The 14132-nt window shown below is 44.3% G+C and overlaps 2 protein-coding genes across 2 annotated transcripts; one reads left to right on the top strand and one right to left on the bottom strand. All coding sequences in view use genetic code 11, as the record gives it.

Moving 5' to 3' along the window:
- Nucleotides 1-2125: 2125 nt before the first annotated feature.
- EGR_03435 (Transcription factor kayak, isoforms A/B/F) lies at nt 2126-6268 on the bottom strand (the record flags this gene model as incomplete). The annotated part of the gene is made up of 3 exons (XM_024492684.1): nt 2126-2286; nt 2868-3630; nt 5339-6268. The coding sequence occupies 3 exons, from the start codon at nt 6266-6268 to the stop codon at nt 2126-2128; spliced, it is 1854 nt and encodes a 617-aa protein (XP_024352817.1).
- Nucleotides 6269-9378: 3110 nt separating this feature from the next.
- Nucleotides 9379-9654, top strand: EGR_03436 (hypothetical protein; the record flags this gene model as incomplete). Its single annotated transcript, XM_024492685.1, has 1 exon — nt 9379-9654. The coding sequence occupies one exon, from the start codon at nt 9379-9381 to the stop codon at nt 9652-9654; it is 276 nt and encodes a 91-aa protein (XP_024352818.1).
- Between the last annotated feature and the right edge of the window lie 4478 nt (nt 9655-14132).

Consider the following 14132-nt stretch of genomic DNA (forward strand, 5'->3'; position numbering starts at 1 on the left):
ACTCAAAATGAGGTCTGCCTTCGGCAGCTATCCCAGTCACGTGTTCTGCAAGAAAGCAATTAACAGCGGCGGCGAGGCTAACCATAAATCTTCCGGCAAAGTTTTGCTACGGAGCTGCTTATCGTATCTGTATGAAGCTATCACATAATTAAAAACGCAATACCTCCTCCACTTCTCTACTAGCTACGTAGAACCAGGGAGGTATGATCGGGCAACGTTGAAGTTAGAGAAAAAGTGGCAAGCGGCAAACTATGTTCAACCCCGCCCTCTCTTACATAAATCTGCTTTTGGGTCAGTGTTTCCACATCTAGTAATGGGCACGCGTGATAGCCAGCCCATTGCCCCGTCCCCGAATTCATTTCCCACACAGGACGAAACTCTAACTCCAGTTGAATTTCCAAGAAAAGACATTGACGTTGTGGTCAAGTGCCTCCTCAGATGCATAGATACCCACTTATTACCGCGGTTGACCCGTGGATGCTTTTTTTTCGGCACTGTCGTGTCTAACGCGGGAGGTTGATCAAAGGTAGCGCCGTGGACGGAGCCCAGAAGTGGAGAGGGGCTATGTAAAACGTTGGTTGTGTGTTTAACTCTAGGTTTTGGTAAAGGACCACTCTGTGCCTCCGGTGGATGGGCTGGCATCCGGGCCATTCCAGTAGCCCCAAGCCCTACTGTATGCGGAATACGTGTATTCCGCCCAAGTATTATGTCGTCTTTCGTCTTCAGGAAAGTCTCAGGGCGCTACACGACTTACTCGAAGCACCGAACTATTCTATGGCTTTGTGGGTCCTCGTTACCCACCCATCAACATAACCTACGGAACGATCTTATCCAAGTCGTGAATTTTTGTTGATCTTATCTACCACAAAGTTTGTGCCAAAACCGTTCTAGAATCCGTTCTTAAATTCAAACACGGCTTCCATAAGTTTGATGAGCCGTTCTACCGCCAGGCCCTATATTTTCCGTCAAGATTTTACTACTTTTTGTTGGTTGCACTTTCTTCAGAATTTCCTTACTCTGTAAAACTGTAATCTTATTCATTATTTGGTTGGAATGCGTAGGATTTTGGGGAGTTTGATCGATTCGACAATGTGGCCGGCTTATCCCACCAGCAGTAGGCAGGTTTCGCATCCACCTCTCGGGATTTTACGTTGAGAGAATATTCACTTCCATGAACACCGCCTACTCAAACTTTGTTCAACCACTGAGATAGACATTGTTAGTTGAGTCTTTTCCTGCCTAGGCCTAAGCTTTCAGATTCCAATTGTGGTCAACTTACCGGTGAAAATTTCGCTAAACTTAACAGAGCGTATCGAGGGTCGGATTAATCCCCAATCAGTCCTTATATAAATTCGAAGTGGAATTTATTCCATGCAAATACTTGAGAAATAATATGAATTGTAATAATCCATTCAAAGTTAAAGCACCAGCCTGTCCAGTGTCGAAGTCTTCCAAATTTTAACAAACTGAACTTTGTTTCTGAAATAGTTTTGTTCGCATACTTTGACTTGGGTGAAAACGTCAGACAAATCACGACCTGGCTTCTCGTAAATTGTGGATAATTGAGCAATGAAACAACATCAGCGGATTCCCTAGAGGACATTTTGGGGATCCTGCAGAGATCTGTAAGCATCTTCCGCCGAACTGAGACAGACACCCAAAGTACCCTTTGAACCATTGATTTCGTCCAACTCTTCTTAATCTCGTCTTTCATTTGATGGTTTGCAGTCGCCATTACGGAGCGTACATCTTCAATTTCATACCTTCAAGCATCAGTCAAACTGGAGAAGAGTCACTTTCTAAATTACGCCACAATTTATTTGTACAGGTGCATTTCCAGTGGAAACTCTTGGCACTTACGCAGGCAATGACCCATTTACATCAGCACTTTAGGGGGGAGGAGGGGGAGGAATAAAAGAGCAGGCAGAGGCGAAATGGGAAGGACGTCATACACGCCGGGCTATGAGATCGGACGTAGCAGTAATTCGAGCAGTCGCCTATCGCATCAAACGACTCGTCTTTCCCTCTCTCTCACTTTTTCGCTTTCACAGTACACAATAACCAAAGAAGGAGGAGTCCATTTATAAATAAGTCAGTACTGTCTCAAGTCGGCTTCATTGCCTCCCTAATCGGCATCAGCGACAGCAGTAGTAGCGGCAGCACCAGTAGCAGGCAGATATTCAAAGTAGAAAAGTGTAGAAAAACGTCGTCTTGTAGTGCATTGACGAATTGTTAGTGGGAACTGCAAATTCATTGGTTGGAGGGTTGGTAGGAACATGGGAAATGCTGTAGGGCATAGTAATGAGCATTGTTGTTCTGCATAAAGTTGAACCGGGAGAGGCGTGAGCAAACCACTACTGGCTGCCTGTGGAATTCAACTGGAATTATTCATTGGCTCGTACTTATCCGTGATTAAAGTGGAATTTTTAATTGCAGGAAAGTTGTAAAAAGCATCATATTGCACTGGAGGATAGATAGAGATAGATAAAGATACTTTGATATGCCCATTAGCGTGTAAACGAGACTGTAAAGACCAGTAGAGGCGTGCAGAATAGGAAGAAACCAAAAAAAAAAACAAGTAAAAAGAACAAGTAGTAAAACAAAGTTAGTAATAATTGAGGGAGAGATAGTTTGGAACCGGGCTCACTGGTGCGTAGAAAGGAGATAAACGAGGTCGAACATACAAAGATTTACATATACATATACGTTGGGGAAAGGCGAAAGAGCGACGCACATCCAAAGCTGGTAATTGATCTCCCTCGCAACTACGTCACAACAATAAATGCACCATCTTCACTACTCCAACACATGTAAACAGAGATGGACATATACACAGCTCTATATCTACAATGACGAGCTTAGTGTACTCGTCTTATCAGCTTCATTAGTGTTGGGGGTGTTCAAGCGGGGTAGAACTCCACAGCCCGACGAGGAGTCCGTGTCGTTTTCCGTCTTCCATTCCGAGTCCCTACCCCCATGGTTCACCCCGGCAAGGAAGGGTTCTATTGTCTCATCCCCCTTCCAAAAATTACCTGTCCTCGGCTCCGACTTCATCGGCACAGACGTTCCGGAAGATGAAGCAGTGGACATTTGTGATGGAATCGGTACGAACTGAGAAAGTGGTGGTAATTGGGGAGTGACTTGCGTGAAAGCCCGTCCATTCCACGGCCCGGCATTGGAAACAGCTGCTGCTGCTGCTGCTACTGAGGTGGTGATGATGTTATTATTGGTACTGCCTAATCCACCATACCCCTCGCTCCTTGGTGTCTTGTTGTAGAAGCTCACATCAGGCTGTTCCACCACATCACAAAAGGACAGCGGTTCCGCATCCATTGCGGTGACACTGTTAGCAGGCGCCGGTGGCAAGTAGCTCTCCGGATTCTCCACCACACAGTTAAGCACAGGGATTGAGACACCGGGACAGTGCTGGTGCAGGAGGGCAACGCACTTGCGACAGTAGTCGCGCCACACCTCCACCTCACGCAACAAACGAGTGGTCTCCATGTTAAGACTCTCCACTTGGGCCTGCAATTCCTGCGTCCGATGGAGCTTGCGTTCACGGCATTTTTGGGCAGATTTGCGGTTCCTCTCTCGTCGTTTCATTCTTCTGTCCGCTTCGTCAGGGTCAACCTTTGGATTAACCAAGGAAAATAAACTTGGAGGCTATTTCCAATATAACTGAATTATCAACGCTGGTAAAAAGAAAATATTTATACACCGGTACGTTTCGCGACCAACCTCAAGCGTTGGACCAAAAGGATCTCATCCACAGGGCACTAGAAGCCATGAAAATATTAATGCCCGGGAGATCCCCCACCTTCTCAAGATCCGCGTGTGATAACGATTATGTCTTACTTTCTATTTACGATGGGGGCAATCAAATTCCAAGGTTAATGCGTTGATGCTTATGGGACCGGCGAATTCTCTTTTTACTGTACCGAATCACCGAGTTCCGCATGTGGTATCCATACGCACAAACAGAGCACTGATACGGAGTGACTCCGGGTCTAATGATTCAAATTACTCATGGGAGGTTTTATGCTCCGACCATCAACATACAGCCTCCTGCAGCAATGGCGCATAGCAAAGAGGATTGATGTCATCAAATCGGTGTGGATGGGAGGAGGGTAGGGTAGGTTAGGTTGGGAAAGTGGGAGAGCAAGGGGTCGGACCTTCTTTGATATCCTCGGCCCGTTTTATCACCGTGTCCACAAGACTTGACAGTCACATCATCACAACTGCCATCACCATCTGTAGAAGCACCAGTAGAGCCTTCTTAGGCTGTAGTGGCCCTAGTTCAATCCCGTCTACCTCATCCCTCCCCTTAACTTCCCCATCACGACCAATGACGTTGAAGGAACGGCGTCACTTGCATTGCGTGCATTCAACTCACCAAAGGCACGCACGCCCCTAGTCCTCCATTCGCACCCGGTAAATTTATGCCTTTTTGTCATCCCATTTCGGCGTCTAAATTGGAATAAGGGTGGCCGTACTTTGCTTTTTTTACCCTTTCTAGATCTAGTCTACTGAAAACTTGATTATTCTACTTGTCGCAGTAAATCAATTATCGGTGACTAAGTCTGGCAACTTTCTCGGACATGATGCGATTAAATTTGGAAAATTTCTTTGGCCTTAAACAATACATCAATCAATGTCGAGTGATATTTAATGCCATCACACTGAATGGTAATCATGGTTTGTAATAGATTCGATATGAGCATTAGACAAGCGCAAACAGGAGTTATTTTATGTTCACGGGTCTGTTGCTTACGGAATAAGATGTCAGAGGTCATGTTATGGCATTACCATTGGTTTGTTATTTGGACACTTTCATAATCACACATTAGAGTGAACACGCCTAAATTTGTGCTATAACTCCGTTCATTAAGTTCAAGCTCAACTAAAGGCAGCATTATCAACCAAATGTTTTCAAACAAAAATTTCTCGCAGCTTTGTCAAATATAAGCGTAGGTTGAAGCGATTACGACAAAAACCTCAGCGTTAAAATGCGTCTAGTTAGCCTTGGTAGTGTGGTTGGAATTACACCTTGCAGGTAGCAACTCAAAGTTCGTCAGTCAAAGCAGACGGAATCACGCTAATATAAAAACGAAGGCGATTAAAATGAACATTTTCATGATATCAAATGGTTGTTAAGCCTATCTACAACTACACCTATGTTCGGCACTGCAGTTCAAAGAGTTGGCAAATATTCCAACCCTTCCCTGCTTATATCAATATCAGAAATTATTGGCGACTAGGGTCACTGGCCATCTGCACGCATCAAAGCGATCTATGAAAAACATCACGAATTTGACTCAGTGATTGCGGAGAAGCTCACCGGTTCTGATTTGAGATTCCGACGTCCCGTAGCCAGTGTTGGAGCCGGTTTTCGGGGTCGTTTAGGTTGCGATACTACCGAAGCCGCTGCAACTACTGCCGTCGTTGTCGTGGGGACCGTACCCGTCGATGGGAGTGAGCTCGCCCCTCTGGTGGCTGAAGAGCTGGCAGTCGTCTCCCCGTCCGACGAAGCAAGGCTAGCAGGTGGTGAAATGGCCATTGAATCAGAGGGCTGAAACCGTCCAGGCATCTTCGCCGCCCTCACCGCTAGTCCATTTACAGAGAGCTGTGTCTTTTCGTCTCGAGTGTTCCCATACCTGTAGGCATTGTACTGCAAGTCCGAACTAAGAGGCTGAAAAGCCGGGTTTGATTTGGCATGGTAGAGGTCCCCTTGACCGTCCGCGTATTCCATATGTGGCATCGCACTGGCTGCTGAGTTGTCCAGATAAGTGGGTCTGGGGCCACTATAAGAGGACCCTCGTTTGAGAGGATACGTTGGAGAGAAGTGTTGATGCTGCTCCTCATACCGTGGATATGCTGCCACAGTAGTCGCAGTAGAGGTAGGTGCCGTAAATGTCTTCCCATTCTGGTTCGTCATCACTGTTGTGGAGGTGGTAGGAACACTGCTTTTCGGAGGATGGGACAGCAGACTGTGTGCGGCTGGAAGGCTTCCAACATGAGGCGTGGTGGATTCACAGGAGACCTCAGTCCATTGAGGAGAGCTGATATTGGGAAGAGGGGACCAGCCCGTGTAACCAGGTTGCCGTGGACGCATAGATGATGCATCCATGGGATAGCAATCAGGGTTGGTGGCACCTCCAGAATCGCGCTTGTAGAATGTCATCGGAATAGCGCTTGAAGGCGAGGGCTTCTCAGGCGGAATGAGAGATTGTTGACCAAAAGGACCGTGGTTATTGGCCACTGACGACATCATAAAGGCAAAATGTAGAGAGAGCTACGGAAATATCCGCCTAAACAGCTGCTCTCTTAAGGTACAGTCTCACACAGAAGTGAACACTGCGAATGTAGGCGCTGCCTAGACGCGCGTTTATAAAATGAGTCATACAACACACATATAGGTGCTGACCGAACCGCAGGGCCAAAGCGTGCGGCCGTAGCACCCGCTTCAAGACAGTGATTGGCCAAAATTCGCCAACCAATCAGATGGCGCCTCGTTCACACGCGCACGAAGAACCTGATTTTATTGCCCTAGCGACCAGGTCTGTGCGTGCGTTGCGTTTGCTAGCTTGTGTGCATCTGAGCGTGCGGACGTGTAGGCTGCCTAAGCTTTGGACGTGCGTGTTGTCGTGACATTAACCCTCGGAGGGGCATTTCGTGGTACTGGAAAGATAAACGACCAATTCTCTTTGCCTGCCTTCCACCTCCTCTGTCTACCCGACCGCCCCCTGGAAAGCCCCACTCCTCCCTTTTTATTTTAGATCATCACATATTTTACCGGTCTTACAGCTAAACCATAAAATTTTGGTCGAACTCTCGCACACATAAATAGACCAGCACATTTAGTAGTACTTGCCTAGCACACAGACTTTAGGATTGCATTTGACTGAATTTTATTTTATAGGCAATTTTGTAATTAAAAGTGGAAGAATGAAATTTTCTGGTACAAAATTCACGTATGGGTAATTCTATTTAACTTAACTGACCTACTCCCTGCCCCGATTGAGCACATTTGTGTTGTATCATTTGCCTACCTAACTTTGCATCTCTAGATTTCAAGCCAACATAGACGATTTCTAAACTGGACCTTCACTCGCAGTTTTATCCTCACAGAATATTAATTAGCAAGCAGAAGGAGCTGACCTGAACTTGGAATGTTGGGAACGACCAGTCTCCTAACCCTAATTACCCACTTAAAGATCTCCGAGAATGTAAATTCTATTGAATGACTGAGGGAAGGAAACTAAAATCCATAAGATGTTCACACATGTCCGGGCGACTTAGTTTATCTCATAATGGTATGGTAAATATGACACGGTTAAAATCTTAGATACTTCTATCGTTCTTGCCTCTTGTTAAGCTGCTCTGTAGTTAACAGTCCTGGTTAGATTTAGCTGATACAGTGGCCGAACTAAATGTTTAAGCTAAAGAATAAGAAAATTGTTCCCAAGGGGACATTTTGTAGTACGAAAGTGGTTTAGCCCTCGGCATTGGTGAAGCGCCACTTTTGTACTTTGAATTAGCCCCCGTGTACGTCGCTGGGTGGGCTGGCCTTTTGGACCATGCCAATAGCCCAGACACCTTCTCCGTGCTGAATATATGTATTCTGTCCGAGTATTGTATCTTCTTTCGTCTTCAGGGAGTCCCGGGACGCTAGATTTAATTACATCCATGTCTTTACAATTTAGTGATCAAGGTCGGTGAGAATTCGGGACTAAATTCGTAAAGTGGTTCACCATGATACGACAAGGTTTGCAATGATGACAATTGCCGAATTCGGACATTGTAAATCACTGTCACTCCACCATCTACGAATCGGATACCTGTTAAGTAGGAGCACATAAACTCATTTTGTTTTTACTTGAATTGGACAGTAGATTTTGCACCAATACTTAATCTCTGATTTAATTAAAAAAAACTTTTTAGATTTTAAGTGGGATTCCGTATTTGATTTAAAAATTACCACACTGTGGCATGATTTGGAGGTCGGGGTATCACAGATGCTAAGGGCAGTTAAATAACCCAGAAGGGACCATTCTTACTTGACCTAAATAATATGGCGCATGAGCAGTAGACAGATGGGCTGAAACCGATTGTTAATATTGCCTTAGTTCGCTTTTAATAACCTATATTGGGGTCAATGAAACTGGTGACATTACCGCTAGGACTCTCAACTAAATATTGGTTCGAAAACGTCTCTCCCATGTGTACAGCTGCCCAGGCATCGCAAACCAGCCGACTAGCCGGCAAGCTATGTGCGCATGTCCAAAAGCGAGAAGCATCATGTTCCCGTTAGCCGACACTACCATTCCATCCACCCATTCACGTACACGTCCCCAGAACCGAAAATATGCATCTTGGAGAAGTAAAATAGCTGAAAGAGCGACAAGTTTAAGGAGCATATCTATTAAGCCTAGAACACTGAGGTCGTGTGCAAAATTGGTCACTCTTGCCCTTCAGAAAGCCGGTAGCGTGTTTTTATTATTGTCTTCAGGCCGCGTGTTGCCGGCTGCGCGCTCACGCTATGCGCGCAGCTTGTGCGCATTCACACACGCACACACACCCACGCACTCGCGCGTTTGTGAAGGTCGTCCGTCTACAAATGTGAAACGCGGATATTCGCATACCGTGCGTCTGTGCGTGTATGTAGCATCGTACGTCGTCCGGATTCATACACATTAGCCTGAGTACCACGACTCCTGCCGCTGCTGCAGCTGGTGGTGGTGCTTGAGCGCGTAATGCTTTCCTACAGCCACGCACTCACACACGGGCGCACGTGCGTGCGTGCGTTGATGTATGCAAGAAGCAGCAGCAGCAGCAGCAACGACAACAACAGCAGCCAAACGCAGTACCATGTGTCACTATCCAACCACGTGGCTCGCCTTACTTTCGTAGCCGTCCAATCATCGGGACCACTGACCCTGGGTAGCTGCGCTTGCACACACGGCACGTGCCGACTGGCGGTGCGATAAGGTCGCTTGCACATGCACATGCACGTCAGCGTGTGCCGGTTTATCGATTGGCGGTGCTGTAGAGGCCTCAACTACACCTGTGTACGCATGAGACAGGTGTGCACAGATTGTAGCGGACGTCTGGTGTTTCGAATATGCGTGTGTGTGTGTGTGGGTGTGACTGGGTGGATGCCTTGCAACACCGATTGTGTGAATTGGAAGACGTCCTAAATGGAACTTTAGAAGTGCGCAATATTGCGATCAGAAAATTTCTCCTAATTCTTAGCCCGAGCATCCCGCTTTTCATGTGTAGCTTCCGTCTAAAAGCGGTTCGTGAAAGGTGTAATACACTTCAGGAGGTGCCTGGTAGATAGTCAAATCTCGATTTGGTAGCGAGACATATCAACCCTGAATGTTATATTCATATCTCCCTACCCGTTCGTTACCTGGATCTCAGGGGAAAAATCACTCACCACAGTCCAGACGACTTATTAGTTTGTTGTCAAATAAACTCTTAACAACAATTATTCTCAAATTTAAAATTTGTCGCGTTAATTTTTATTATTTTTTAAATGAAACCAATCCCTTTATAGCACCATCTGACACGACCAGTTGTCATAATCTAGCACGGAACAAAATTACACATATGTGCAAAACTGGTGGCAAATGTCTGCATGTCTACAAATAAGATACTGTTTAGAACCACCTCCAGTCCGAAGACGTATCAACCCAAGTCTACTTAATAGTATCTCGTTGACATTAGTGTTATGGAAGTCTTGTTTAATTATTGCATTTCTGTGTACAACAGCAGTGATTATGAAGTTCACCATCGTAAAACCTTAACACTTAACTTTGGCTCAAATCGGCAATTGCACTAAGGCTCAACAGTGTTAAGGCTATTTGATGAAATCTCACATAAATGCCTCTACAAGATGGAATTGGATGGGTTGGGGAAGTTTAACGGTAAACAATGCCGGCAGGAGGAAATGATTGTCTGCTTGGCAAATAAGGCCTTGAGTGTAAGTTAATGCTTATTATGAATAGCGAACTAACTTAAATAGCTTACCGGAAGTGGGTATAAATATTGAAAGCTCAAATTGGGTTTTAAACACTGGGGACCGAAGGCACTGCTTCTAGTTCAATGATTTGCTCATTAGCCTAATAGTCCCACTTTTATTTAGTCGATGCCTATCTTGAAAGCACTAAGTAGTAACTCTATATGGTTGTCTAACTAAATTTGCTTCTAAAATCATCTTAATGATGGTCTTTTATGGAGACATTTTTGAGTTATTGCTGAAGGGATTGGGAGGTATATGGATTTGAGAGCATGATGTAATACGTTGATTGTTCGTTTAACAGTCAGTTTTGATAAAGGGTCACTTTGACTTGATCACTGTACCTTGTCGGGTGGGCTGGCCTTCGGACCATGCCAGAAGCTTTAATACTTTTTATATTCCGATTGTATATATTCTACCCAAGTACTATGTCTTCTCTCGTCTTCAGGGAAGTGTCGGGGCGCCACATTGGTGACAGCGCAAAGCAAACCCAGTCTATTTGGACACGTATCCTGTTCTCTACTGCTGGGTAATAAATCTTAGCGGGGTGGAAGAAGTGCATATACTACGGATGCAAGGATCGGTGGTAACTCCAAACAGAATGACTGAAAATGACATCTACCTTCGGCAACTACCCCAGTCCCGTATTTTGCAGGAAAGCTATTATCAACTGAAGCGACAATAACTGTGAACCATCTGAAAGTTTTGTTACAGACTTTCCCTACCATACCTGCTTAAGGCTGTAGATAAAGTGAACTCACGATACCTCCTCCATTTCCCTATTAGCTGTAGAGAACCCTGATAGATATGACTGATTAGTTTCGAAGTGCAAACAACGTGGCAGGAAGGAACGAACGCGAAACCCTTCCCCCACGGACCTGTATTAAATCTTGTCCTTCCTCACACAAATCTGCTTTCAGGCCAGTGTTCCTACGACGTCTATGTATGACCACAGCAAAATTCTCCATTCCTGAAGCCTCTTCCCAAACCAGACGAAATTTCAGATGCAGCGTAATTACCGAGAGGGATCAGTGCCGTTGCGGTGGAGTGTCTCAGCTGTGTTGAAATTTGATGAGTGGCACGACCGGCTCGTGGGTGTTGCCTTACAGCACCGACTACGTTGTGATGGCTGACGCGGGAGCTTGAGGAAGGTGAGCGCCGAGGATAACGCTGAAAAGAGGAGAGGGGCTATGTAATACGTTGGCTGTTTGTTTAACGGCCGGTGTTGGTAAAGAGCCACTATGTGTTGGCTATTGTACCTTGCGTGGTGTCTGGCCTTCGGGGCTTGCCAGTAGGCCTAATACCTTCTGTATACCGAATATGTTAATTCTGTCGTAGGATTATGTCTTCCTTCGTATTCAGGGAAGTCTCGGGGCGCTACAATAAGGTATCTGGACAAAATCGCGCGTTTTACAAAGTAGTAGCAAAAAACCATAAAGGTTTTATGCTATATTCAATGGGACATAAGCTTTAAAATATGTCTTTGCACAAGGTTTTGTCTCCATTACCTCAAAACCTAACTCCCGCTACCTCTGTTTTTACATCTCAGCTATATATTCGATTAAATATGTAGTTTTGTGATGCCAAGATAGGGCCGGGATTCGTCAAATCCAGAGAGTACAGAGGGCGGGGAGAGGTGACAGCATATTGACGACTGGCAGCACAAGAGACATGAACAGATTTATGTTCCGTCAGTGTAAAAGCGGATTCTCGAGGAACTAGCAACTCCACTTTCCAAGTATGGTATTAAAACAAGCCATCCTATTCCGATAGTTTGCACCCATCCTCTTCTGCAAAGCTACACAATCTAACAATGGTTTCATCATCAACTTAACACGAATTGATGGGAAAAACGAACATACGCGACGGTTGGCATTCCGAGATCTAAGGGTTCAGCCATAAAATGTTGAGAAGTAGTTTCATGAATGCCATTCTTGAAACATCTGCATTCACACACAGTAGAGGCTCTCGACATAAAAAAATGTCTTCACATTCCTCTCTTGAAAACTACCCATTACACAAACTGCTTTGGTTGGGCCTTCCGAGCTCCGTACATTTATCACGTGGACAGAAACTGCCCTATCCACACTGACAGAAAGGCCGGTCTGGCTTGCTGTGATTTTGCTAGCTGCAAAGCCCATGCCTCCTAGTAAGAGGCGAGGAAGGCATCGATAAGTCAACGAATACAGTCATTTGTGCTTGAAAATAGCTACAGCGCGATACCTCTAGCCTCGACAATCTTGCCTTAGTTTCCCATTTTTTCAGAAACTACTTTCCCACCACTAGAGGAGAATTAACAACGGAGGTTAGGTCTCTTGAAAAAAACGATAGACTTAATTATAATGCACAGACTACAACTATTGTGAAAAACAATAGTACAGCTGTGAAAGCTATCTATGTATCAAGCACAAATCCTTTATTTTGAAAGAGAAACAAAGTGAAGAGTGAATAGGGCTCCTCTTGTTGCAAGTGTGAACCTCAGGAAAAAATTGTTTGGTGTGATGGAAAAGTTGGCATCTAGCCTATTTTTAAGAGATAGACAAAAACGGGTGCTTTAAAACTTATTTTAAAAGTCAGAGTCTGCGAAATGTCTTCACCTGGAAAACGTATAAGGTAACAGCATTAGTTGTCTTGATATACTTCAGTGGAATAGTAATAATTACCGCGGAATAAATGTGGATTCGGTTTACTGCGAAGGGCGAAATTAATCATCCTCTTCAAGCGTATCTTTAAGCATATAACTTACCATTTCAAGGCAGGCGATATTTGTTGCAATTTTAAAGCATGTTTAAATGTCGTCTAAAATGACGGTTACCTGCCTTACGAAGGTAAAGAAAAAGCAACGATTGTTTTTTGGTGAACGAAAGATTAAAAAAGAGTTCTTCCTGAAAAAGGCCGATCATAATAATCAAAGGTGTGCCATGAAGCCATCTGATGTCTAAAAATGTCTAAAAATCAGAATCCTCTAGAGTAAACCTCTGTTAAACAACAATAGTCGGACACCTCATTCTTGACTTTGGCAGTGCGTTATTCGTTAGTTGACGAATATCACCAATTAATTGCTAAAAAATTCTTGACTTTTGTTGTGCCTGTGTTAAATTTTTTTTGCAATTTATGTATTTGAAACAATTTCGCGGAAAAAAGGATGATTTATTTTACATATGGAAAATGACACCGTTGAAGAAATCGCCACTGATATCGCTTGAAAGATGTTTTGCATTTGTCTACTTGAGATAGCTCACTCCAGAAATTACCTGATCTCAATCTCCTGGATTCATTACAATGGGCTCTCTGGACAGGCTGTTTATATGACTAAACCTTGAAGAGTTTACTAAAAAACAGCATCGTTTACGATTTCTCAAACAGAATTTTACTTATTTCAGGGGTTAATAGCAAAGTAGGCCAGTAGTATCACCAAACTCTTGTTGAATCCCTAGTGAAGAGTTGGCATGAAAAATTTAGTCGAGAAGCCCTTAAACATTCACTTCTTCCTCTTTTTTTGTTAATGCGCAAATAATCAACAAGGACTAAAAGCCGTGAATTACAGCATATTCCTGAAGTCAGTTTAAAATGGCTTCCGGAGAAGTGGAACAAAACGGATGTAAAATGTTTCCAGGTGGATTAGTCAGGTAGGCAAAAATCTCAAAGAGTTTACTGGGTAATTAAGCCTAACATTTACACGATTATGCACGACATAATGAAGTAATGCAACTAAGCACCTTGGAGAGAAAAAATCTGCAAAATTAGCAGCAACAGTTTTGGACTGGGCATCAAAATAACAAATACAGTAATAGGTTGCTTCCAAAGGCAACAAAATATAAAAGAGTGAAATAAGAAATTGCAAACACACAAGGGATTCATGCGAAACGACAAAACTAGCATTCTAGAACTTAAGGCCCAAAAACAGAGGAAAAAACAAATGAATTGCATTGTACGAATTGCCTTAGAATGCGTTCTTCCAGGAGGCCCCGGCAATGACATCAGTAACTCAATGGAACTTGTGTAAGTTTGCTTTTCTATCCACGCACCTATAAACATTGACCAAAATGCGTCAACCCATCACCATGCCACTCCACTATTCCCCTCTCGCCTTGACCTCCCATTTCACAAC

This window comes from Echinococcus granulosus (genome assembly GCF_000524195.1).
Source record: "Echinococcus granulosus chromosome Unknown EG_S00018, whole genome shotgun sequence".
NCBI lineage: Eukaryota > Metazoa > Platyhelminthes > Cestoda > Cyclophyllidea > Taeniidae > Echinococcus > Echinococcus granulosus.